General features: G+C 46.7%; 3 protein-coding genes and 1 long non-coding RNA gene across 4 annotated transcripts; 2 read left to right on the top strand and 2 right to left on the bottom strand.

The window, feature by feature from the left end:
* Positions 1-871: 871 nt before the first annotated feature.
* On the bottom strand, positions 872-13279 carry LOC142995034 (scaffold protein ILK). Its single transcript, XM_076145916.1, has 14 exons — positions 13190-13279; positions 12547-12755; positions 11142-11404; positions 6411-6576; positions 4850-4945; positions 4652-4748; positions 4451-4534; positions 4266-4351; positions 4070-4179; positions 3718-3845; positions 3396-3517; positions 3151-3250; positions 2379-2509; positions 872-2261 (listed from the first exon to the last, which is right to left on the bottom strand). The coding sequence occupies exons 3-14, from the start codon at positions 11228-11230 to the stop codon at positions 2112-2114; spliced, it is 1359 nt and encodes a 452-aa protein (XP_076002031.1). The 5' UTR covers positions 11231-11404; positions 12547-12755; positions 13190-13279; the 3' UTR covers positions 872-2111.
* LOC142995035 (uncharacterized) lies at positions 4956-5570 on the top strand. Its single transcript, XR_012961480.1, has 2 exons — positions 4956-5171; positions 5383-5570. It is a non-coding gene; the product is annotated as an uncharacterized LOC142995035 (long non-coding RNA).
* On the top strand, positions 13276-16764 carry rrp8 (ribosomal RNA processing 8). Its single transcript, XM_076145915.1, has 8 exons — positions 13276-13410; positions 13519-13629; positions 13908-14172; positions 14262-15075; positions 15163-15292; positions 15387-15493; positions 15589-15685; positions 15947-16764. The coding sequence occupies exons 2-8, from the start codon at positions 13525-13527 to the stop codon at positions 16058-16060; spliced, it is 1632 nt and encodes a 543-aa protein (XP_076002030.1). The 5' UTR covers positions 13276-13410; positions 13519-13524; the 3' UTR covers positions 16061-16764.
* Positions 16498-26256, bottom strand: LOC142995031 (uncharacterized). Its single transcript, XM_076145914.1, has 15 exons — positions 26239-26256; positions 25899-26019; positions 23792-24118; positions 23398-23706; positions 22036-22317; positions 21784-21940; positions 21270-21439; positions 20889-21170; positions 20450-20767; positions 19678-19962; positions 19331-19493; positions 19044-19204; positions 18847-18922; positions 17198-17225; positions 16498-17011 (listed from the first exon to the last, which is right to left on the bottom strand). The coding sequence occupies exons 2-15, from the start codon at positions 25981-25983 to the stop codon at positions 16868-16870; spliced, it is 2787 nt and encodes a 928-aa protein (XP_076002029.1). The 5' UTR covers positions 25984-26019; positions 26239-26256; the 3' UTR covers positions 16498-16867.
* Between the last annotated feature and the right edge of the window lie 15 nt (positions 26257-26271).

Genomic DNA, 26271 nt, shown 5'->3' on the forward strand with positions numbered 1-26271 from the left:
ACACACACACGATTAAGGCACGTGAAAATGGAATCAAATAAAAATAAAAGGACAAACTAGAAGTGCCAAGTATTGTTAATGTGAACTGAAATCAGTGAGGAAAACGTGAATATAAATAATTTAATGTTTAGTATGTTTTCAACTGTCATATGAGCTGAGAGTGAGAGTGAGTTGCATAGAGACACTCTGAGATTTATATAAAGGTGCTAGAGCTAGACGATTGAGTGCTTCAATAACACTTCAAAGTATTCTTAAGTCATTTAGTAAAGAGGCTGGCAGCGCAAAGAGAGCCTAGAAGATGGCGAGATGTGCAGATTAAAATTCTTGCAGCTGCTTTCTGGACCAGTTGGAGACTCTGTTATTGCAAACACGTGCATTAATTCCTCTGGAACTCACTTCATCTGCTTCTCTGCTGACTGGACTCAATCAAAGGGACTGAAAACCTGCAAACTCATCCACTCTCAGAAAGTTTGATCAAACCATTTCATCACTCTGTCTTAAGTCTGACCTTTAGTAATTAGAATGGTGGCTAAAAATTGTATTTATCATTTTTATTGTGATCAACAAAATTGTCATTTGTTCTGTTGAAATATTGGTAGCTTATTTTCCTGACACGTCCTCATGAAGCCTAAGAACCTAAACTGAGGCAAAGACAACAAACAGGAAGTGAGGCTTTTACTCCACACTTTACATTTTACCTTTGGTTGTCGTCCTGAGGCCACTCAGGCGTGTAACATGCAAAAGCAACTGACCACTGTATCTTAGCACTTGACCACATTCACACAAAATGTCACGTGGTCTTTGGGGAAACACCCTGTGGCCACCTAAGAGTCTGAAATAATAACTCACATAAAATTCACACACAAGTAGCTCATATTTCTTGTTTTAATATACATATAAATAGATACATTTGTATAGGTCATTCTTGATTTTGGCTTCAACCCCCTGTGATTGAGCGCATACAAGCAAGCTGGTGGAGACAGAAATGATACATGTAAAAAAAACAAAAAAACAGTTTGACTGACATTCAAGAACAATTAAGGCAGAAATATACAGAAGATCAACTAAAACAATAAGTCCATAAAACAACGTGGCAGTTAACACAAACCCAATAATGTCCCAGCAGCTTCTGGTGTAGAAAAGGCTTCACTAAAACAACAAATGGAAAATGTATTATATCCATGATTAAAAAAATATAGTATGGGTTAGCGTCGTCAATCCTGATACTTAAAATAAACATGGCGTAATAACTTCTGGATTACTCAGAATATTGCATATTTGAAAGTAACACTTTAGGTTAAGAATAAAAATACTTTAAGACATCTTTAATCAAGGGCTGACTAAATGTTTAGCTGAATAAGCTTACAGCATCCAAATCGTGTACAGAGACAAATCGTATAGATTGAAGGGAAAGCAGAGATAAAAAAAAGTTTAACAATGGTCAACGCATTTTAAGTCATCTTCCCAATAACACCTGTAATAATCAACCCTAACATTTCTGCATTTTTCTTTGACGTTACATCTTTATAAGATCACAACGGACATAAATCAGAGAACAACTCTCAGATATTAGTCGTGCTTCCCCTGTTGCAAAGTTTGTCGTTACAAATACCTTTTCCACAAGACAAGCTATAGGTTGACAGTTATTTTTGGGCCTCCTTTACAGTGAAGGAGTTTGTTTACAGGGTGACTTTATGATAATGAGCCCACTCACGAGATAAAATAAGGCTTTAGATCAGACGAAGCAATGCAGCAGACAGCCACAATGACCTCCACAGGTTATTCAGTCACTGACACAAGGTCGTATGTAGTCCACATGATTACAACATGACAGTCAATACTTAGCTCCTGCAAAGACTCGACGCATTAGTCACAAAAATGAAGACGCAATTTAAAAAGAAAAGTGATATTGAAAAGGTAGAAACCAATTTACATTAAGTGACTGCTGCTGAATGCGTTTCAGAAGCTACAGTGGTGTTGCAGTATGCAGCGGTACAGTAAGAGTTTAAGGCAATACTGGTAAGCACCGCACCACCATATCTGAGGATACCTGGGCTAAGATATCCAGTAATTCAAGGGTTCAGTGAAGAATGGCAAAAGACTGTTTTTTTTCACTTGTCCTGCATTTTTTCTAAAATTGGCACGATCATGTCAAATTTAGGCCTCTTTGCTGGGTCTTCATTCATGCATATCTTCATGAGCTTGCAGATGTGGGGGGAGATGCCAGGGGGGATTGTGGGTCTCAGACCCTCCAAGGAAACCTGAGGGACAAAAACAGAAACACAGTTGGTTCGGTGCAGCATTTTGACTCGTATTGACTGGATCTGTTTACGATTTGAGTCAGTGAACGTGTCCAGTGATTGATGGCCGGTACGAACCTTCATGCCGATCTCCATGTTGGAAAGATCAGCAAAAGGCACCTCTCTGGTCACCAGCTCCCACAGCAGGATAGCGAAGCTCCACATGTCTGCTGACCGACGGTTGATCTCTTCTGGCTTCTTCTGCAGGGCTGAGGACCACAAGGAGCAGAAGGTGAAGGTTAAGGGTGATCGTCATAGAGTTTGATTATAAGCAAACGTGGTCGCTGTTTGTGTTTATTGTGATCGACTAGGTAACAGTCGGTGGTGTCAGAAAAAGATACAGGAAATGAAATAGAGCGATCTTATGATAGCAGCGTATGCAGGCTCTGTGAACTAGCAGCTACCAGTTGCTATGGAAACGGAACCCAAGGATGTGGGCAGCTTGAGGAGGAGAGCAACAGAAGTAGGTTCAATTTGATTAACAACACAAAATGACAGAATCATCAGTGATAAGATTCTGAGTTATAGTTAAATTACACAATGATGGACAAATACTCTTCAACCACACAGCAACATTCAGCCTCAAGATGATCCCACGCTTGAATGGACACTTCTTCATAAAGATGGCTTTTATGGTGATCTACTACCTTGATTTAAAGGCACAGCAAACGAAGTGGCCTCTGCAGATGTGTCATGTGACTCTATGATAACTGACATCTCTGGGCGAAGTCAGCCGAAGATTATATTTTGGATTGAACTGCTGGGAGGAAGTATGGAGTTCCCTGCATCCATCATTCAGGCTTTCAGCTGTCACCTTGGATACACTGTGTGTTGTGTGAGTGATGCCTACCCTCGGGGGCCACCCACGCAGGTGAGTACATCCTGCCAGGACACTGGAAGGAGAACTTGACGTCTGACATGCTGATCCTGGCTGTCATGTCTTCATCTATCTGTGGAAACAAAACACACGGACGCACGTTATTGCTAAATTGCTTCGTCCTGGACGTGCCTTCTATTTTTATGAGCAGCCGAGTGTCACTTCACAGTCCGACACGTGAAAAGACACGCTGATCCCTACGACATGCCATGTCTTACCATAACACTCTTGCTGTTGAGATAGTGGCGAGGGATCATGGGTTCGAGTGTGTGTAAGAAGGCCATTCCACAGGCAATATCAAGAGCGAATTTCACAGCCTGTGTCTGGTCCACCACAAAGTCTGACAACAGGATGAGGAACAGAAATCGGATGTGTCAACCACTCTGTCTGTCACCACACAACAGGTCGACATTCAAAATGTACAGAAGGTGATGGCAGCATCCTGACAAACAACAGTGCGGTGTAACAAATCACAAATCCCCACGAATCGCCAGAATCGGCGAGAGGTGCGGACTTTGTGAGCAGAGTAGAAGTACTCACTGGTGCCTTCATGCAGCACGTTGTAGAGGGAGCCATAAGGCATCCAGTGTGTGATGATGATGGGGTGAGGGGCGGGAGGAGACTGACATGCTCCCAACATGGGTAGGACATTCGGGTGGGAAAATATCCTGGGATGAAAGCCCAAGAGGGAGGGGACGGGGGAGAGAGGCAGACAGACAAAGAGGCAAACCCACATTGGATTTGACGTCAACTAGAGTCTAACGTGAGATGCAACGGCCCAAAAACAAATACACAAAGTTTGGCTAAACACAATGTAAACGGACAAATGAGTGAACACAATAGCAGAGAACACAGAGACAAACAGAACTAAAGTCCAGCATTAAGTTCTAACCTGAGTTTAGGATATTCCTCGTTGAAGTCTCTGCTCTTCCTTGTGGTCCAGTCCCGAACTTTCAGCACCTTGACGACAATTTCGTTTCCTTGCCAACGCCCTTGCCACAGCTGCGGGAGTAGAGAGCCAAACTGTTTAGAATGGAAAGAGCAGAATGTTGAGCACAGTATGAATGTCAATCAAAGTGATGGATCACCTCTCCAGACTGGTTCTCATTGATCTTAGCCAGGAGAGAGAGCTGCTTGAAGTCCACGCCTGCATGTTTGTTCAATGTGCCGTTACCTAAACACACAAGATGGAGGCACAGGTTACAGTTTTGCATGAGGTCATCTCAGACACATTGTATGATCGAAAGCTGGTTGGAGTGTTTGTGGGACTTACGGGGTCGAGTTCTAGTGGTGCCTTTCCAGAATGTGTCCTTGAAGGGGATTTTAGTTAAGTTCTGTCCCAATTTTTCCGCTTTTTCTGAATGGTGGGGGAACAGATTGCAGTGAGAGATTAACACACAGCAGAAGAGGTACAGATGAAAGGTTAATGTTTGAAAATGGAGGTTAAAGCACTAGAAGGGGGCACTTAGCAAACCTTTGAGGAGATCCCGCAGGTGAATTTTGGCTTTGTCCAACGGAGTTTCCCCGTATTTGTTACAGATGCTCACCTGAGCCCCATTAGTCACGAGGTCCTGGGAGACAGTGAGGTCAGTAAGTTCACAAGGTGACAGGAGTTCTTTCTAAATACAGTAGCTACAGTCAACCTCCTCCGCCCACCAGGGGGTGCACTTACCTCAGCCACAAGGTCCTGGCCCCAGAAGCAGGCGTAATGCAGCGGCGTGTTGCCATGTTCGTTGGCAGCGTTGGTGTCTGCTTTGCACTGGATCAGCTGGGGGAGACACACAGCATGACACTGACCTGTACTAACACATACACGCTAAACAAAGCTGGACAGTTCTTGTTTGTTGTTTTCAGGGATGTGTGGTAATGTTACAGAGGAAAACCATGCAGGTTTGTCTCGCCTGAGGCCACATACCAGAGGTATTGGGACATGCAACAGAGTCAAGTGAATAGCTGGCCGGCAGCCATTCAAAAGTAAACACCCTGGAAGCCTTGTGATCTGGCACAGCAGGCTACACTGTCTTACCAGATATCATAGCCTCATCAAAGATAAGATATGTTCAAGATATGTTTCAACAAATATGATGTTAATACAGTTGTTGACAAGTTAATACACAGTGGAGTTTTCCATGAATGCTTTATAGACAGAATGCCGACTGAAGAACCTCATATTAACTTCAGCAAGTGTTTTGGAGGCGACCGTAGCAGAAACTAACTGAGACCAATCTGAGCAAATGTGGGTGTGAAAGAGGTGTGGAGCCTCAAATGTGTTGTTTATCTTCTCTGCACGCATCCGTGATCTGACCACAATCTCATACTGACACCCTGCTCCACAAGTCTCAAGTTTGAAATGATATCAAAACATGTTGCAGCAGGAATTCTTATGTTAAGATCATAAATACTTTTGAAAATTGCAGATTTAAAAAAGAAAAGAAAAACAGTAACACACTATTTAATGTCCAGGTCCTGGAATAAGGCAGTGACCAGCAGGGCACCATGGTGACCACATCCTCTTTTGGATGCATGAGTAGAATAAATGTGTTGGAGAGGAAGTGTGCTGACATTCACTTATTAAAATAGATTTTGCAGATGGTACAGACAGCTAAATATGGATTATCCTCCCCATAACAAGTCAATTGTAAGCAGGTTTTACAGTTATACTGGCATAATATTACATTTCTCCATCTGTGCTGAGAAGTTACAAAACCAAACATTCCCTACTCCTGAGAAGTTGATGATCTAACTACTGCAAGACCAGACAAGACTTTTGTATTTGTAATGGATGCTGAGCAGAGACGCTGCTCTCTGAAGAGCAGAGAAACAGGGAACTGTCAGCTGGTTAGTCAGTGAGGTGTGTGAGGGGAAGACTGGAGCCTCCTCTGTTATTCATTCATTCACTCATTTGTAACTACGATCTATGTTGTTGTTGTTTTGTACAGGAAATAGCTAATTTGTTGTTGCTGGAGACTACGACTGTTGTTGAGATTAAGTCGAAAGAAACAGGTCCAAAATCGACTAAATGTCCTAATACCTAATCGGGTGTTACGCATTTCCTTATTTGTAGAAACCAGAGCAGATCATCACCATTCACATCCTTATTTTGACAGACAGGCTGACCGACTGCTTTGTGTTTATGTCTGCTCATTGACCCACAATTCCCACTTAACTGCACTCCTTCTCATCCAAGTGATGAACATGCGGGTCACTGTGTGCGTGTGTGATATGAACCGCACCTTTCCCACAATCTCGCGGTGGCCGTGGCTGGAGGCCAGGTGCAGGGGCGTGTCGTCGCCGCGGTTCATGACGTTGATGCGGGCCCCTCTCATGATGAGCATGTCCACCACGCTGGAGCGGCCCTCCCTGCACGCCCAGTGCAGAGGGCTGAAGCCGTGATCGTCCCTGCAGGAAGGGGGGGAACACAGAGCGGGAACCTTCAGCACAGCAGAGCAAAGACTTGTTGTGTCTTGAGGGGAGAAAATGTAGAACCCACAACCGCAGCATATAAGTTATCCTCACATAATGTTCTTACTTGCAAATACCTCAATTGATTGACTGGATTTTTCTGGAGAATATTTGTTTCAATTTCAAAAGCTTCAAGTCAAGTCTTGCTGTGGTTGGCATGTTGGGAGACAGAACCTCTGTCATCTCGCCATGTAAAAAAGGAAGTTGGTGCAACTCTTAAGTTTAAATAGACTGATTCCACATACTGCTGCTGGTCTCTGTGACTCTGGCGGCAACACGTGTAGGACAGTGGCTTCAGTTAGCAGACAGCAGTGACAGATGGAATCCCTCCTCAGAGAAAACAGAGATAAAGAGCCGAGTGACAGAGGCAAGCAGGAAAAGGGCTGAAAAAAAAAAGCGACCACGAGGCCGTTGGCTGTAGTCCTTATAAGGAGCTGGGAGACTTCCTTCAGCAGAGCAGCGTACACACACACACACACACACACACACAGACACACACTCCAGCTGCTGTGTGCGATTATGTCATTCTTTATTTCTTTGGCCCTGCCTGCTGTACACTCGGCCGTAGTCACCTCCTTTCCTCACTCAAAGTCCCTACTCTCATGTGAATCCTTCCTCTTCTTCTCAATTTCACTCAGACTGCAGGACTTTTGCCGGTGATGTATTTCACTTTCCGTACTCCCTCCTAATCCACGTGGATCCCCTGAGCTTAGCGTTTGTGCCAAAACACAAGACAATCCTCCCTCTGCATATTAATAGCGGTGCACTTGCTGTGAAATGATGTGTGGGCAGACGGCATAATAATTTGATCTGAGAACTGAGGGAGTTACTATGATGCGGGGAGGAATACGACCCCGCTGGCCTTGCCATCAGTGAACTGGATTGTGCTCACACATCCTGCTGCGTTGGGCTGAAAGCGGCATCAAGAGGCCCACAGAGACCTTCAGTCCCACAACACAGACCTGTCTGTGCATCTGGGCGACCACACCAGATCTGCTGTGGGTGCAATTTCCTCTTGGACCCAAAACCCCTAAAACCCCAAAAACCTAATTAGCTTGAGTTTATGAGAACAGGAGTCCCAACAGTGTGTGTGTGTGTGTGTGTGTGTGTGAGAGAGTACAGACCCACTTCTTAGGCTGTTTGTGTTTTCTATATCAGGCTTTAGGCTCCTTGTTTAGGGGAAAAGGTAGATCTACAAATTAGATGAATTAGGGATGAAAAATCCAATTTAATCCGTCTCAGTTTAAATCAAGTCACTCTGTCAGACATTAAACAGTGAGATATGGATCTAACGAACAATGGTCAAAGCTGCTTTAACTCATGGTTCATATCTCTGCGAAAACATCATCTTCATCCACACAAGTAAGAGGAAGGCCCTCCACTGATATGGACGGCCCGGGGCTCCCATCTTTCTTTGTATTTGTCTATTTTGTGCCACACAGATGATTCATAACGCAGGATTATATTGTAGCACAGGATTAACATAAAGTCTATTCAGAGGGTCGATGTTCCCTTTAAGAGAGCTGCATCCACATTCCACACACACACACACACACACACACACACACACACACACACACACACACACACACACACACACACACACACACACACACACACACACACACACACACACACACACACACACACACACACACACACACACACACACACACACACACACACACACACAAACACAAACACACACACAGGGGTAATTTATTTCAGGCACATCCACCTGCCAACAGCCCTCAGTTTGGCAGACAGACAGAAAGGCCCGGTGAAGATCCCTGTCCGTCTGCACCCTGTGTGTCTCTGGCCCGACACCCCTGCCAGGTCACATAACAGGACACCGCTAAGGGAAAGTGAATTTACAGAAGCATCCGTCCGACCGACCGACAAAAGGACCTTAAGGTTAAGAATCGAGTCCCCCTCCCTGTTTGGAGCGGTCTAAAGAGAAACTATGATGGATAAGCTTTGTCCTGTAACATTATATTGTGCAATTTCTATGTGGCGGAGTCCAAGAAAGCCTGTCGTCACTCAGTGTGCACATACAGACTCGCACGCAAGGCACAAGCATCAAAGACCTGGTCCAGTTCCTAGTAAGAGGCCGAACGGTCACATCTGTCATCATTACAGCTGCAGAATCGTTTTTACTTGTGAGCCCATTCGGTTTAACTCACAAGAATTTACTGCTAAATACAAAACAGCCAAGCAGGTCAAGAGTCGAACCTTCAAGTCTCCAGGACGGGCCGAGTAACCGATACTGAACCATTCCTAACAACAACACACTGGTGTATCCCAGGTCGGAGCATTGGTCTGAGGCTGGACCCGAGCCTGCAGGCCCCGACACACTGGCACTGAGGGGGTTATAAATACATCTAATATTATCATCCTGTAAATCTACCTCTGTCCTGAACACGGAGCCTTCAACAACATGGTTCACTCACACTACCTGCTGTCCTCACTCAATCATGATCATAGGTGGAAAGAGAGAGAGCATTCTAGTCAAACTTCTTTCAGTTGCACTTAGAGGAAGCTAAAAAGAGATAGCCATCAAAGCCCTGATTACACAAACACACACACACACACACACACAGACAGAAGCACGCACAGGCCAAACAAAACACAAGTGAGGCACTGTGGGGAGTGGAGGTTGGGCACTATGAGGAACAGCTTTCACACAGCGTTAAGTGAACTTAAAGGGAATCCTAAAGAAACTAGAGTCCCTTCGGCGGATTCGATCCCATATTGAGCTCCGGCACAAACCCATAGCAGCTTCACAAAGCGGACTCTCTCTCTCTCTCTCTCTCAACTTTGCAATTATCCCGTCCTAACTTCGAGGAAACGTGGAGAGGAAATGCGCAGCGCTATCTAATACCACAGGGAGAGGAATATCGGAAACGCATAAGTAGAGGAGGGGAAGGTGATGGCCTCTGAAATGGCTCTCAATTGCATTCTTTCTGAGGAGAAAGTCACTGTTTGGCCCCACACACACACACTCACACAGACACACACGCTCTCTGTCTCGTCACACTAGCATGCCTAACTTGCAGTCCTGCCCACTACAATAATCTCCTCCCCCCTCCGTCTCATTTTGGTAGGTGGTACACTGCTCCCCTGAGGCCTGCGTGTTATTCCTTGTAAGGAGATTCAGCATTCCACAACTCGTCTTTGTCAGGGAGCTGCATGAGTGTAAACACCCCGACACCAAGGAATACACTGAACCAATACTGTGATAGGTCTGAATACAGCAGATCCACTGATATAGGAAGGAAGGAGGAATAGGTATCTTACAGTTTAGACTTTACGGCAGGGAGCTGAAAAGGCAGAAATGGAGTCTTATCACTCACTGGGGACGATAGATCAACCAGAGAAGGGGAAGCTGACGTGCAATCAGCTAATGGGCCGGTCACATGTGCGAGTGCGAGCTGCTGCAGCGGCTCCATGCGTTTACGCGGCCTCGTATCGTGGTGAAAACTAAAATACTGAGTAAGAAACTGTGAAGGTAGCAGAAGGTAGCAGTTGGATGATTTGATATTGAAGTTTTTTCGCTCTAGTTCCTCTGAAAGTGGCTCCAGTGTCTTCAGTGAATGAATCATCTGTTCTACACTGAGATGGTCTGGGGGGTTAACGCTGTGTGACTACGCAGAGAAACACACTCAGATATATCACCTCACCTTACGCAACCATGACAAGAAACAGCAGAAGGACAAAAACACAAACCGTGCTTATTTGTCAACTGGACTGATCAGTTCTGACTCCAAACACTGGAAAAACCACCAACGCCTCCAAAGCAACGCCAAGTGTTTCCTCTGTGGAGTCAGCCAAGGACAGAGAGGAGGACCGCAGCTCAGGACAGACGGTTCACTGTCTTAATCTCTCATAATATGCTGTGTAATAAACATGTCATGTCCCGCTTCAGCCTAAATTAAAGTGCAACAACCACATGAGAGACGGGCTCGGCCAGCACAGAAGGCTTTCCTGCTGCGAGATGGTTGACATCAGTGACTTCTGAATGACTCTGCTCGTATAAACAATGTGCCCGCAAGGAAATGGGTTCAATCACAAGGCATGATCTCAGTGAAGATTGGTCTGGAGGGCTGGGGGGTCAGAGGGGGGGGGGGGCTTAGCATTCTGCACAAGAAAACCAGTTTCAGAGCAATGAAGCCACAGCCTGGTTCTGCCTCCAGGTTTCCATTCGTGTTGTACATCGCCACAAAACAGCAGACACAGTAGATGTAGTACAGTTATACAATAGTAGTATAGTACGATTTCTATAACGTGACCTCAAAATGCGACAAAGGTCTCTGTCATGTAGGCCTGTAGTCATTTAGTACAAGTCGGCCATCGTTTGACATCATTACTGATTGGTTGCTATTGTTGATGCCATACGAGCTACGTCTGAATCTGATTTGATTAGCTGGACATCGATAAATGCGGTTTGCAAAGTCTGAACAATACCTTACAGACAGGAAGTGAATAAGGAAAGGATGGCTCACCCTTGGTTGAGGTCGTTCTCTGTGTTGTCCAGCCATAGACGCACGGCTACTGCGTTGCCTTCCCGGCACTGTGTGAAGATATCGTCCATCTTAGCAGGCTCAGTCTTCCTCTGTTAGGATGCGCTCACACCCTGAAGAGCAGACGCACGACTAGACTGAAACAGGGACGAGACGAGACGCAACCCCAGGGGCTCAGCAGGGTCCTGGACAGCATCAGTCCCTCATGGGGGACAGCCGGGGACACAGTCAGAGACGCTCAATCGCTGGGACATAAAAGGGAAAAGTTTCATCAGTGATTTTTCTCACCATACTTTTGATCCTGCGCTACTTAAAAACTAAATAAGGCAAATCTCAGATTGAGCAAACACATTAATCTGAGTAATACTGTGTGGGTGTGTAATTTATGGCACTGTGACTCATCTACACTCATCTAACACTGGGCTGTGACTCGTACACTGCACAATGGGAGAGGTCAGCTTACTGGATTTTATAGATCCGTCAGAATTCTTATCTACAGGCTTTATAGCTATGACAGATGCACAAGTCGTATTAAAGCAGCAACACACACACACCAGTCTGCTCTGCACCTGTTTCACTGCAGTCTGACTACTTTGCAAACAATAATGCAACTTATATTAATATTATTATATAAATGACTGGATCAGTGATGTTACTTTGTCGCTGGTGTTTGAGTGATTCATGTACACAACTTAGTTTAGTTTGTCTGTGAGAGATTGAAATACTGACGTGTGCAGGTAAACAAAATATGAAGCTGTGAGAGAGAGAGACACATACACATGTAGGTCAACTTAAGACAGACAAAGTACATAAGCAGATATTGAATATACACCAAAATAATGAAGAAATTCAAAACAGAAACTATAAGCACAAGTAGGACAAGTACATATTTAGGACAAGTTGTGATAGTAACGTAGTAATATCTTATATATGAATGTACAAATATGCTTTTATAACATCTAAGAAGTTAGAGTCTGTTATATATTTGCGGATTAAAACGAGTTATGAAGTCTGAAAGTAGAAACATTAATACAAACAAGAGTAAACACACAGTGAGTATGAATGGCTGAAGATATAACACAGCTAACACGGGCACAGCTAGTTAAAGTTAGTTGGTAAGGGGTTAATCTGTCGGTAACCTGAGTAGCATCGAGTTCAGTGGTGAAGTAAGACGGAATAGTTCAAGCGACCCGGTTAGCTCCGTAACTAGCAGCCCCCGGCTAGCAGAGGAGAGATAACCTGAGGGCAGCTTTGCTAACAAGCTAACAGGCTGGACGCCGCGGATCATCCGGCTCATTTCGCGCTCCAGAGCCGGAAAAACGCACAAAAACACCGGCTGGTACTTTTGAACACACTCAAGATAAAAGCAACATGGAGTTCCGCTCACCAGAGGAGTTCGCTGGGTGTCGAGTTGTCCACTTAGTCGCGGCAGAAGTCTGTAGTCTCTCACAGGCTGGACGCTGTAGGACGTCCACACCCTCTCCGTCCGTAGCTACGTACGTGGAAACGGTGAGGAAGAAAGCGCCCCCCCGCTCCCCGCCCCTCGTGGAGCGACCCCTGGCGGAGGAGAGCCGCACTGCTCCTAGTATTCACAGCCTGGGGATATGAGTTTACAGAGGCAATAACACAGATCGATACACTTACAGCGACATGTGGGAACAAACACACTGGAACAAGATGTTTAATATCTAAAAACATTTGACTTTCAATGTTGGAAATTATAAAGACAGTGACAGGAAATTTAAGTTAATTATTTTTAAATCTATCTTTCGAGTTAAATTAAATTGAATTAGGATTGAGTAGTAGTTAACATGTCATGTTGCTTAAGTGACCTGTCATTTTGTAAAATTTTATAAAAATAAAAAATAAATAAAAAATACAATAATCTTTCACATACACGCAGCTTGGTGGTATTATTATGGCGGTAGAATTATTATTTCAAAAATAAGCAGCAAATAATGCCCCATGTTTTCATAATGACAGAATATTTGTTTTCTTTTTTAGCTATAAAAACTACATGTCCCACAAACCTCCATACGCATGACGTCATTGACACGCGCCTGTACGTCTGTTTTGCTTCCTTTATGCACGCCTTCCTAGACCCAACGTGGCCACTGACAAGAAATTGAATTAGATAGAATAATACATAATAGTTACATATTTACGGAAGAGAACATTTATATGCAAACTTCCTCCGCAGCGTAACGAGCCGCTTGAGCGAAGAATCGACTCGTTTAGGGCTTCAGATCGGGTGAGTAGCTTCATTTAGCATGAGCTGTTGTGACATGAAAGGAGTAAATCGGTGTCGCATACGTGTGTCGAGAGTCTCAATGGTTGAATCGTGTGTGTTCATCCTCAGATAAACATGTTTATCGAGGAGGAAGAGTGGAACGATGAACCGGCCGCCCAGAGCCTGAGTCAGACTGTGTTTATTAACAGTCAGAAGACGAACAGCAGCAGTAATGTGAAGGTATGTGTGTGTAACAGAGAACAACACTGTAGATGATCGTGTGCTCGGTTTGTACCCTTAATCCAGCAGAATAGACCAGAACTAACATCTAATAATTGATGATTGTGGATATTTACAGCAAATACAAATCTGATGTGGAAGTAAACATGGACATTAAGCTGCCTGTTGGTGTGATGATGATGAGGAGGAGGATGATGATGATGATGATGATGATGATGATGATGGTGGTGGTGGTGGTGGTGGTGATCGTGGTGGTGCCTGATTGTCTTCCTGCTCAGTCTAAAGGTGTTGGGAAGAAGAGCCTGCTGCGGACCCTGCAGGCGCTGGGCTCGGTGCCGGACTGGAAGAGCGAAGCCCCTCGGTGGGGCACCGACAGCGACAGCGAGGGGGATGCAGAGCCGGCGCAAGCCAAGAAGAAGAAGAGGAAGAAGGTAAGGAAGAGAGGACGGAAGGCGGCAGAGACGGCGGAGAACGGAGAGACGGAGGAGTGTGTGAAAGAGGAGAAAAGTGCATCACCACAGAAGAAGAAGGACAACAAAACTGGTAAGTGACACCGGGACGTATACAGTTAGATCCCAGATACCCAGAAATTGGTTAAAGGACAAAAACAAATACATTTCTTCTCTTTGAAGGGCCGCCGAAGGTTAAAATAAGCAAACCGAGTGATGACGTCATTACAAAATCTGCTAGTGTGGAAGCTGAAAAGGAAGCTGGAGACACAGAGACACTAAACAGAAAACAGTGGAAAAATAAAATGAAGAACAAGAGGAAATGTAACAATAAATATCGTCTGAATAAACCTGAGGAAGATAAACCAGCAGCCACAGAGACACAAGAAGTGATCAGTCAGTTACCCAGCAACAAGGAGGAGAAGACAACAAAGACAACAGGTCCATCTGTAGGCCTGAAGAAGGAGAAGGAAGTGAAACGCCAACCACCGAAAAGGAAGAAGACCGAAGAGGATGATGAAGAGAAGCAGCCGATCGTAAAGGAGAAGCAAATAAAGAATCAGAGCCTACCTGGACCTGGACCCACTGCTGACCCGAGACCAGCTGAGCCAGAACCCGCCAAGAAACTGAGCAGAGCGCAGACCCTCAAAAGAGAGAAGCTGCGGAAACTCCTCACCTTCAAAGGGACTGAACGAAAAGAGCGGAGTGAGGAGGCCTTGCAGGAGGAGGAAGAGGAGGAGGCTCGGGACGAACCGGCGGTACTGGACGCCTCCGCAGACCGTTCGGCGTCCCTCCGCTCCCGCATGGAGCACCGCTTGGAGGCGGCCCGCTTCCGTTACATCAACGAGCTCCTGTACACCACGTCCAGCGGCGAGGCCAGACGCATGTTCAAGCAGGATCCCCAGGCCTATCAGATCTACCACAAGGGCTACACGGCTCAGGTCCAGAGGTGGCCCGCCAACCCGGTGGACGCCATCATTGCTTACATCCAGCAAAAGTGAGTCAGGATGATTAAGTTGCTGGCACGTCTTTGTACTGAATGTTCTGTTCTGCTTATGGACTCACTGGTCTGATCCTTTTTCAGGCCGCCGTCTCTCGTGGTGGCAGATTTCGGCTGCGGCGACTGCAAGATCGCCCGCAGCGTGAAGAACAAAGTGCACAACTTTGACCTGGCGGCGACTTGCGACCTGGTCACTGTGTGCGACATGGCTAACGTGAGCGTGGGGCTCTAGCCTTCAGTCCTCCATCTGCAATTTACTCTCAAACAACTGTCTCACACATTCACACACACACGTTCTTCGCCCGCAGGTCCCGCTGGCCGACCGCACTGTGGACATCGCCGTGTTCTGCCTGTCTCTCATGGGGACCAACCTGGGGGACTTCCTCGCAGAGGCCAACCGAGTACTGAAGATCAGGTAAGACATGCAGTATGAGCACAGGGACATATTCCAGGTTCCAATGTTTGTGTGTGTGTGTGTGTGTGTATAACTGTACCACACTGTCCTTGTAGTGGCGTCCTGAAAATAGCAGAGGTGGCGAGCAGGTTCGACAACGTTCGGAACTTCTTAGCGGCGCTGGCAAATCTGGGATTCAAGTTGGTGTCCAAGGTAAGGCACGCAAACACAGAGTGACCACAACAACAGGAACAACTTCATGGTGGATTTCAGGCTTTGCAGCACAATAAGCTGCAGTAAATCAGCCTGAGTCATCGACGCTGCGGCTGCCATCAGTTGTAATCCGCCTCGTCTTGACGTCTTTGTTTTAGCTGCACATCGTCAGACTCACTGCACCTTTTTACGTTAGAGCCCAACACGAGCTGACAGCTTAGATTTACGGCGCGGTGAGCTTCACTTCTTTGTCTGTTTTAGGACACGGAGAACAGCCACTTCTACTTGTTTGACTTTGTGAAGACGGGAGACGCTCCAGACAACGTCAAGAAGTTTGGACTGCAGCTGAAGGCGTGTTTGTATAAGAAGAGATGAGCGGCGGCACCACACACTCCTGACTCAGGAACCCTTCAGGGGCAGAATTTGTATAATTTTATCTAAATGTATCAGAGTTAAATGATATATTTTTGAGACTTCTGTCCAAATGTTTCTTGTTGGATTTCAGCAGAGATACATTTCTGCTGCTACATGTTTTGCTGTAGCTTTGTGTATGAAGGTTGATATATTATATCAATTATATTATCAATATATTTATATTGATTAATTAAACAATTAATAATGTAAATGTTTTGTATGTGGTTCTCACCTGAACAACGCCTGATGAATTCTGACAAATCTGTGTTAAAAATTTACTTTTAATGAACTATAAGTGTGAATAGTTTCTATGGTGACTTCACTCTTTACTCAGTATTTGTTGTGTGCACACTCTCGCCACAAGGGGGCAGAATTACACCGCTTTCTCTTCCCAAATCTGATTTGTAAGGTCTGAAACGTTTTATTCATGCAAACAAAATACTGAAAAGCTATTATGACATTTAAGTGTGTAAGTACAAAATGCTTAATTGAAGTAAAATATAAAAGTGTAAAACAAGTATTTAGATCCCTTAATGCAACTCTGTCTAACCAAAAAGAACAGAAGTCTTCAAAGTTTTTACCTGCAAAGTCCAGTTGCCTAAAATGAACTTTCCTTTCCTGAACAGAACAGATGTCTCAGTACACACACACTGACGATCTTCTGACCCCAAAATAATTGAAGCAGCTGTACAAAAATTCACAGTAAGCCTTTCTAGTCTTTGCACAATGTAAATCTGAAAATAGAATTCCAAAACACAGCAAAGCATTTCACACAGTGGACTTGACATCAAGGACAATGGAGTAAGAGATGAGCTGGGCGTATTCCTCGCTGCTCCGTCCCTGCACTGCTGGCTGGGTCACCACAGGAGATCCGGGCTCCTGCATCAGACCGGTCAAGGCCGAGAGGGACTCCTGCTCGTCAGTGGCACAGACGTGTGTGTGTGTGTGTGTGGCAGCAGGACAGAAAGGGGGGACAGTGGGAGATGTGCACAAGCTGTTAGTGTCAGATGGTCAGCAAACACCAGAGGAGCCCTGTTTAGCTCTGAGCTACAAACCAGAGAGCTGATCAGTCAAAGTGTGAAGTGGGATCAGACGTACCTTACGCTCACTCCTGTTACTTCTTTTGCTGTAAAAACAAACAAAAACAAGGTTGTTTGTCTTCATCACATGACTAATGCTGCATTCTTTAGGGCTGCAGGGCCGAGCAGCACCCCTAGGTGGCACTGTGGCTCAATCTAAACTCAGCCCATGCAGGCAAGCGTGCAGGTGGAGATGCATAATGCGACAGAAAATATCAGTGTGGAGAACAATGGTGACCTGAGCGCTGGTCATCGATCTCTGAGGCAAGAAGCCGGGGCTCACCTTGCATATTATGACCCCTAATGACATCACTGGTGCCAACGCAGGCGGCCGCTGTCAAAATAAAGCGACTCCTGGCATCGGGACACGGGTGAGGTGGGGGTGGGGGGGATTTTAATGTGACGTCTTAAAATAGCTTTTCCCCCAGGGGAGTCGTGTTTTTGCGTCTATGCTGTTGTACACTGTGTGACTGACCTTCCCGAATTAGCCTGACAGGACACCCCCAGTGGGACGGGGGATAACGGGACAGAGGCTGTGTCCACCAATGGCACCTTGACCAAATGTTCTGACCACAGTAGCAGGGCCTTTTCAAACTGCCTCTGAACCGCTGTCGTGCTGCACAATGTGCGTCTGACCAGCGTCCCTGCACAGCACAGCACAGCGCGGCACAGAGGCCTGAGCTGATGCTGACACACGTATGGAATGTGGAAACTTGAAATAGAAACTATAAACACTTAAAAGATCATAAAAGGTCGACTGATTCTCTGATTTTTTTCCAACAGCAACAAAATCAAACGCTGGATACGCTGGAGTTCCATTCCTTTAGCTCGAATTTCTTTATTTATTCATTCTGCATATCTGGACCTTTTCAATCTTACTCTTACTTTGGTAACGTGGCAAGTGTGCAGCAGCCAAAGGAGTGAAGTGTGCATTAGCAGTAAAATGTAGTACTTAATGTGAAGAATGAAAACATTATTGATGCATCTTTCATATATCCGGTACATGTTGATGCATCAGGAATGAAACTGCCTCATATTGGAGTGATGTCAATGAAACAATGTGATTGAGAATACAATGTTTTTCATCCTTTTGAACCATCTTGTATCTCTTGTACCTCTTTCCTTTGTAAAACCTGAAATAATGTTTGAAATGCATCATGAAATCTCATCAAAACAAGGCTGAGATGCAGGATTCTGAATGAGTTTGTATCTAAGTTGGCTATGTTCTAAGTTATCTATGTTGAATTAGTAGATGCAGAATCTAGCCCAAGACCATATAACTGAACTACAGTACAGTAAGTACCTCTGTATTAATGAGACAGAGTACTAAAGTAAATACACTTAGTTGCTTTCTACCCCTGCACTGTAGCAGCAGGCTTGTGCTCACGCTGCAAACAGACAAATCAGGAACGTAGATCTGTTGTTACCACAGACAGAAGGAACACGAGGTACCTGTCTGCACTCGGTGCTGCGGTGGTGCAGCACCTGTCTTCTCCTGCCACATCGCTTCCTGTTTGCGAATAACTGAGCGATATTTTGGTCGGGGGTGAGTTTGAGTTAACGACCCACACGTCCTGTTTGTCTATGTCTGGTGTAGCACTCAGCTGCTTTGCCCTCGTTTACCCATCGACAGATCACCTGCGGAGCTGCAGAGGCAACAGAACTCACCAGAACACCCAGAGTGTGACAATGAGGACGATGGTGATTGCTGAAGCCGAAGAGACGGCGATCACGGAGAGCATCTCTGCACACAGGAATCAATACGTGTTAAGGGAAGCACTAGATGCATGCTGAGACTACACACGATGATGATGTGATGCTGCATTACCTATGTACATGGAGACAACAACATTGGAGGTTCTTACCTAAGTGTTTGTCTTTGCTTTCGACCTCCACTTGTATGTTTACGGTTGCCTGGTGGTGATAAAAGGAGGCCTTGCAGGTGTACAGACCTTCATCCTGCTCTGTGGGCTCCGACTGGAAGACCAGAGCAGACCCCTCCATAGGAACCAAGGAGCCATCTCTCCTGAAATACACACAACTGTCAACTAAACGTATCTATACATCAAGTACTCAAACCGTCTAGTCTACGCCGTGATTTACTGGTGGGGTCTCAGGGTGAAGGCGGTTGATTAAATACAGGTTCCGCTACCTTTGGCACGTGAGGTTGTACTCGGGCGTGTTGCCGTTCACAGATAGGAGGATCCTTTGGCGCCGATCGCTGTCCCGGAGAGCCACTCTGTGCATGGCGCATTGGCCACCGTGGCGTCTGAGTGGAGGAGCCGTATGGTTAAGCACTCTCACAGAGGAGATATCTGCAGGGAAATCAGCTGGATGAAGTTTTCAGCTTGCAGACTTTCTCAGGCATTTAAGTGATTTAAGCAGATCTCCTGGCAACATTTCACATGAGAAACTACTGGGTTTTTCCACATTTGGAGGAACTGCTGCGTGCCGGTATTCCTTCTGAAAATACGAGTTTATTGTTCTTGATGCACTTACAATATCGAGGGATATGAATCGTCTTCTTTTGTGTTATTTCTCCTCCGTCACAGCTCACACAGGTCAGGTTCTGCCCCTCGTGTAGGGACAGTGGGAACCGATACGTCAGCCTGGATTTCAGCACACGCCCGTCGCTCTCTGACAGCCGGGAGGTTTGGCCTCTGGTATGTTGTGGAAGGACCCATTTGAGGTCGGTGACGACACCCTCCCCGCTGAGGTCGCACACTGCCAGCCAGAGAGGCGAGTCCCGCTGTCTCACTACAGACACGCTGAGCTCCGGGGCTCCTGAGAGAGGCGAGGGGTGATGGGAAGGGAGAGGGAGGGGAGGGAGTGTGTGTTTATATGTGTCGGAAAGATAGATAGCAGTTTTTATAGTGACATCAACTGTTATAGTGAGAAATACAGTCAACCTGATTCCTCTCTGGCTCTTTGGTGACCTCAGCTTTCACGCCTCCAGCTGTCTATTGTATCGTCCAAGAGTTAATGTCAAAGCTAAATCTACAGCTAGAACTGTGAGTAATGCAGCGAAATGTGAGAGGGGCAGGACACTAAAACTGTCTTTGAAAACAATATGTGGGCTTTTCCTTGTGGTGGTTGGCTTGATACAAAGAACGGGAAGAAAAGCGGAAAGTTTTGGCCGCAGCATGGAAGCAGCTTGCAGGATAAATTGGTTTGCCAGGAATTTACTCTGGATGCAGCGTGTCAGCAAACAGCACCACCTACAGGAGATAAAGATACAAGCAAAAGAAGCGAGGATGGTTTGAAGACGTACTGGGCACTGGGACGTATGTCGTCCTCTCCTCAGGCGTCTCCAGACTCGGATGTTCAACCACGCAGGTCAAATTCTGACCCGCGTACAAAGACGACATGAACTTCACAGAGCTGCGAGAAGTCACCAAGCCGTCGGCCTGAACCTCAGAAGTCACTCCGGCCTCCGCCTGTTGACTGATGGGGTCGTCACTGTCAGCGATTCCCAGTTGCCAGGTTATGGTTGCCGCGGGAGCAACACTATCCACAAAGCAGTCCACCGCTGTGAACTGCTCACCTCCTCTCCACTCGACGCTGGAGTTCACGGTGATGATTGGCCGAGCTGCGTGGGAAAAGAGAAGCCGAGGTGAGGGATCGCTCTGAGAACACGTTGAAATCTATGGTGCGCAAAATATGTCCATTACTTAGACAAAATTATCCACTGCATGATTTGTGGAGCATACCACAAAGGGGGAGCGTTATGCTTCTGTTCTCCGGCTTCTCAAACGCGGGATGATTTATCAGACATTCTGCGGTGAACTCCCAAGGCGAGCAGGCGGGGAGGAGTAGAAGTCCTCTGACAGAGTGGCTTCCATTATGAGAAGTGAAATTGAACCAAGACGCTCCAGACACACCCTCCGGTAGAAGCCAGGACATGTTGGCTACAGGAACGGCATCATCAGCCGAGCACTCAATCAAACTGTGTCCGTCTGCGCTGCGCAAATCAACTCTTACGGTGGGAGGAACTGACAGGAAGAGAAGAACAACAATGCAGCATGAGAGACGATTCCTGAGGTTCGTTCAAATGTGTTTAAGAGGGAATAAAGGCGGATTCGCTCACATACCGGGCAGGATAACGTGAGGCGTGACTGTGATGTTGAACTGTAACGTTGCTCGGTGGCGGTGATAGGAGGCGACGCACTCGTACAGGCCGGCGTGCTGAAACTCCACAGGACCATGAAGTGTGAGGCGACTGGCGAGCACCTGAACACCCTTAGGCAAAGGCCCGCCGTCTCTGCAACCAGGCACACACACACACACACAAACGGCACAAACACAGACAGGCGTTCGTGTTTTAGTTTTTGTGGTAAAGCTAAATATTTCTTAGAAGGATGAATTCCGATGGAAAATCATGCCATTCGTTGTCTATCACATGCGGTTTTGTCGCCACTAAACCTGTCGCCACATCCTCAACAGGAAGTGTAGGCTGTTTGCTGTGCTTTGTGTGTGTGTGTTTGTGTGAGAGAGAAACGTGGTAACGCTGTTTGTCTGAACCTAAATACGTCAACAACAGATCAAATCAATGCCAGACTGCGCACTGGAATCGATCATGTTTTGTCTACCGATAACCCTCCTTACTTTTGGCAGGAAACGGCGTAATGCGGTACATTCCCGCTGACCTCCAGGTCAAAAACGGCGCCGCTCTGTCCTTCCTGCAGCTCCAGAGATTCACTGAATTCGACGCTCTGGCTGCTGTTTCCCATCACAGAGACAAATACGTGGAATTCAGACAAATCTGTAGGAGAAAAAAAAGCAACTTCCCTGTTTTTAGTCACTTCCACCTCTGGAGTAATAACTTCTAGTTTCTAAACGTGTAGCAGTTTGACTCACAAAAGGACGGAAGCGTTATGACTCGCGACTCGCCGTGTGTAAGCTTGGGGTGGTGGAACACACAGGTGATGTTGTGCCCCTCATACACTGAGGCAGGGAGGTAGAAGGAGTGTGTGTGTGCGTCTGAACCGTAGTCATCTTCCCTCTGCAGCTCTTCGTCAGCGTCAGATGCCAAGGAGATGTCAGTATCAGGTCTCCCTCCAGATGCGACGCAGGAGACCACCCAGAACTCGCTTCCTTCCCGTTGTACCATTTCTGCTTTAACACTCACGTTTGGCGCAACTGGAAGAGAAAGGCGAGAAAGACAAGAGTTTTCCTGTCACGCAGTCAAACAGCGAGCAAGCAGTGGCTGATGGCGTGCGTGTGCTGGTGTGTGTGTGTGTTCAATGGGAGGCTTGATGTTGGCTAAACACAGGGCCATGAGGGGCTCGTGCTCTGGGTTGGTGGAGAGGTGCTGACTCGGGCGTATCACCTGTCCCATCTGCCGGGTGAGCAGATGTGCGGCCCAGCTGCTGTCCGACCGGAGAGCCCGGAGCTTCCGTACAGGGAGTCAGCAGAGGCGATTATCAAACGCATAAAGCTCGGTGCTGTCGGGTAACGGCCGCGTTCGCCTAACAAGCAATAGAGATGCATTAGCGCTTTATAGTGGCCGTGTGGGGGAGGAGTTACGCATGATTGAAGTGAGTGAAATTCCATCTGTTACGTCTTAAAATGTGACGTGTTGCAGATAGGAAAGTGCCGAGCAGAAGGAAAACGATCCCAACATGGAAATGGTATGGAACAGTTACGATGCTGCACCAGGCAAACAAATCTATTAGGTTTGTTTAGTGCCTCCCTGATCTTTATCTCGCTATTTAATCTGCGGACTCGAGGCGATCCACGTTAACAGAACCAGCACACGGACAATTAAGGTTAGATTGTGAAACATATTGTGTGTTTTTGACAACAAAACGTGCAGATTTCCGACATATATCCTGTTTATGTGTGTGTGCTCACTGAGTGTAGTTTGGTTTGTTTCCTCCGCCAAAGGAGTTAAATGTTAAAAAGATATTGACAGAGTTCAGTTGAACCTGGTGGGCTGGTTGTACGTCATGCAGGGAAGAACCCCTTAAATTTCAGTCCCGGTTGGCCTCATGGTGGCGCTGTTCCCGCTGTGCACAGTGATGTGTGTGTATGCTCCGTCAGTGTGTGTGTGGAGCAGAGTGAGAGGGAACAGCCAGCTCGGCAACATCACAGGGAGACATTCATCTGCTCTGAGTCACGATTCTCACAAAGTCACGACTGATGCTGCAGTACAAACACACACACACACACACACACACACACACACACACACACTATCCTGAGAAGGTGCAGTCTTACTGTAGGTTTTCACTCCCACCGTGGTGAGTTCAGGGTCAGGCAGGGTCGGGTGTTGCACGGTGCAGGTGACGCTCTCCTCGTCCTGCAGGTGTGTGGGGAAGCGGAGGGTGCTGCTCACGGTGGCGGTGCCGTTCGGGTGTTGTGCGTCGCTCGTCTCCACGGTGAAAGGATCATCCGAGGGAGGAAGGTTGTCGACCAGCCAGCCGATCTGTGGCGCTGGCCGGCCGCCTACGGCCGAGCAGGACACAGACTGGTAGTGGACGCCGCCGATCGTCTCCTCAGTCACCAGGATGTGCACGTCAGGACGGACTGCAGGGACGCAAAGCAAATAAACGAGTCATTACTTCATCCCTTTACAATGACATCACAAGTCTGGCTTCTCTTCTCGTCTTACCTTGCACAGTGAGGAACATGGAGTCCACATATTCCTCCTCGTCCACCAAAAACTCACAGGTGTACGTCCCCTCCATGGCCACGCTGGAGACCTTCACCTTCACCGTGAGGTTGGTGGGAGATTCTGGCAGTGAGAACTTGGCGTCGGTCCTGAACGCTTTGCCAGACGTGAATCCCGTCAGTCGCTTGGCCGTCTTTTTGTTCTTCCGTTTCCAGACGGAGGCGGTGATGTTCCTGTCGTGGAGGAATCTGCAGCTGAGGTGCACGTCCTCGCCCAGGGTGGCGGTGAGGTTGCGTGTGATCTCGATGTATCGCTCCTCTGCTGTATCTGAAACACAAGAGACGGACGACTTGATTGATTAACGGGAGGTCATAAGTTCACCTGTAAATGGGGAATTGACGCGGAAGCGGAATTCTCTCTGGAGGGGAACAAAACTATGATTGTCTCTGTAGGTCTGAGGACGGACAGCAGCCTGATGGACGTCCATTGTTCTGCCGGTGACACGCGTCCCTGCACAATCTATTGTCTTTCCCTAGTTAAGCAAAACTGACAGATGAGGCAGACTGAGAATGAATCAATAGAAGTAAATTCACAATAGTTAACACATCAGCATGATTACACACACACACACACACACACACACACACACACACACACACACACACACACGTAGATTCAAGCATGACACTGATGTGAAAGTAAGAGAAAGTCAGAGGACGCAGCAGCTTCCTGTCGTCCCAGAGGCCTGAAGTGATGTGAGGACAGACTTCCTTCACACAGTGACACTTGACAAATGTGGCCTTGTCCCCTGGTGTGCATTTAATGGACGACTCCATTATGTTAATGAAATGAAAAGAGTCCAAAAGTTGCGCCCGCGCTCAGACTCTGACCTCGTCCCTTCCCACCGCCGAGGAACGGGACGGGATCAGCAGAGGTTTGTGAGGAGAGGACGCGTTATAGATGCTGACAGGTTTAAGCACTTGCAGAAGGATGGCGAGCGGACGCCACCTGCATACCAAGTCCCTTCCATCCCGTCCTGTCTCTATCAAAGAGCGCCTGAGGACGCCGCTTTGCTACATCAGCAGGTTCAAAGTAAGCAAAGTGGACTTTTATTTCACCTTAGATGAGTGAAACGGCAGCGGGATTTACGCGCTGAAACTCCACTGACCGCTCGTCTGCAGCAGCTTAACTCTGACAGAGCATCAAAAGCCGTTAGAGTTAAGAAGAAAAACTGTTGGTGTTGTTTTATATGGCAGCACATGGAAACAATGTGGAGGGTTTCCAAAGCCACTTAAAGAGGGAAGCGGAGAGGGAGGAATAAATGTGCTGTATAAGTTCAATTATGCCTATGGCTTCATAATTCATTTGCCCTTGTGAGTAAATGCCAAAATAAAAGTCAGCCAAGCGAGGAAAAGGGTACAGCTTAAGGATACAAACTGAGTGAAAATCATGTATGCATCTTCTGCATCACATTTCCTGATCCCCAGGGGCTCCTCGTCCTCCCAAACAGCCCAGCATACACACCAGGGACACACAGCAGCTCTTTCTCTGCAGACGAGGGCGGGCGGGTGGGAGGGGATGTGGTCAACAAATAACGAACGCAAATCTAAATTCTGTTGTGTTTTCAGACCCTAAAACTAATCACGACCTCTCGCAAAGATGTTCAGCGACAACAGATACGATATGAAGACGAGCTTCAGATTGAACCCAGACGTTTGCCCCCAGAACGCCACGTGGTTTACAGAGATAAAGAGCGTGAAAGCTGCTAAACTGGTTTCAGGTGACACCACTGGCCATTAAACACAGCTGTAATCCTCTGGCTGTTGTTGCTTTATTATGCTGCAATTCAACATGTAGACACAATATTTCCAATGGGCTCAGTGTGTGTTTTTATGACGTGTGTGTGTGTGTGTGTGTGTGTATGTGTGTGTGCATTTATAATTTCACTAATCACATAGAAAGAAAGCTCCTGGTCCTCTGTTTTAGTTTGGTACATGCCACAGGTTAAACAAGAGCGTGTGGGCCAGTAAAACAAGCTCATAAACACTAACAAGTCACACACACACACACACACACACACAGATGGACCGTAACACTCTGGACTCACCCAGGATTCCCATGCAGTGAGCAACGTTTAGGACAAACCCCAACATCATCATCATCATCATCTTCCTCGCCCTGGAGCTTCTCATGATGCTGTCACTCGGATCGACCTACAGCGAGTCTCTCTAGATGTGGGTACGACATGATGGGTATTTAAAGTGTGTGTATGTGTGTGTGTATGTGTGTGTGTGTGTGTGTGTATGTGTGTGTGCGTCCGCTGTGGTTTATAGTCAGAAGTACACACCCTCTACAGCTGACTTGGGACAACATCGGCGTGCACATCCCCTTGTGTGTGTGTGTGTGTGTGTGTGTGTGTGTGTGTGTGTTCCTGTTCACACACATACCTGCACTGGGCTCTGTAACCACTTCTCCTTTTT

Source organism: Genypterus blacodes, unplaced genomic scaffold (genome assembly GCF_046128005.1).
Source record: "Genypterus blacodes isolate CSIRO-AG114 ecotype Tasmania unplaced genomic scaffold, CSIRO-AGI_Gbla_v1 ptg000032l_1, whole genome shotgun sequence".
NCBI classification, from domain to species: Eukaryota; Metazoa; Chordata; class Actinopteri; order Ophidiiformes; family Ophidiidae; genus Genypterus; species Genypterus blacodes.

Coding starts and splice junctions, on each gene's coding strand:
- LOC142995034 (XM_076145916.1), bottom strand. CDS start 11,230: ATGGACGATATCTTCACACAGTGCCGGGAAGGCAACGCAGTAGCCGTG. Junction 4,352..4,450: donor CACCACTAGAACTCGACCCC/GTAAGTCCCACA, acceptor TTGTGTGTTTAG/GTAACGGCACATTGAACAAA. Junction 3,846..4,069: donor GAGGAATATCCTAAACTCAG/GTTAGAACTTAA, acceptor CTTTCATCCCAG/GATATTTTCCCACCCGAATG.
- rrp8 (XM_076145915.1), top strand. CDS start 13,525: ATGTTTATCGAGGAGGAAGAGTGGAACGATGAACCGGCCGCCCAGAGC. Junction 13,630..13,907: donor ACAGCAGCAGTAATGTGAAG/GTATGTGTGTGT, acceptor CTTCCTGCTCAG/TCTAAAGGTGTTGGGAAGAA. Junction 14,173..14,261: donor GAAGAAGGACAACAAAACTG/GTAAGTGACACC, acceptor TTCTCTTTGAAG/GGCCGCCGAAGGTTAAAATA.
- LOC142995031 (XM_076145914.1), bottom strand. CDS start 25,983: ATGAGAAGCTCCAGGGCGAGGAAGATGATGATGATGATGATGTTGGGG. Junction 20,768..20,888: donor CATAACGCTCCCCCTTTGTG/GTATGCTCCACA, acceptor TTTCCCACGCAG/CTCGGCCAATCATCACCGTG. Junction 19,205..19,330: donor TACAACCTCACGTGCCAAAG/GTAGCGGAACCT, acceptor TGTGTATTTCAG/GAGAGATGGCTCCTTGGTTC.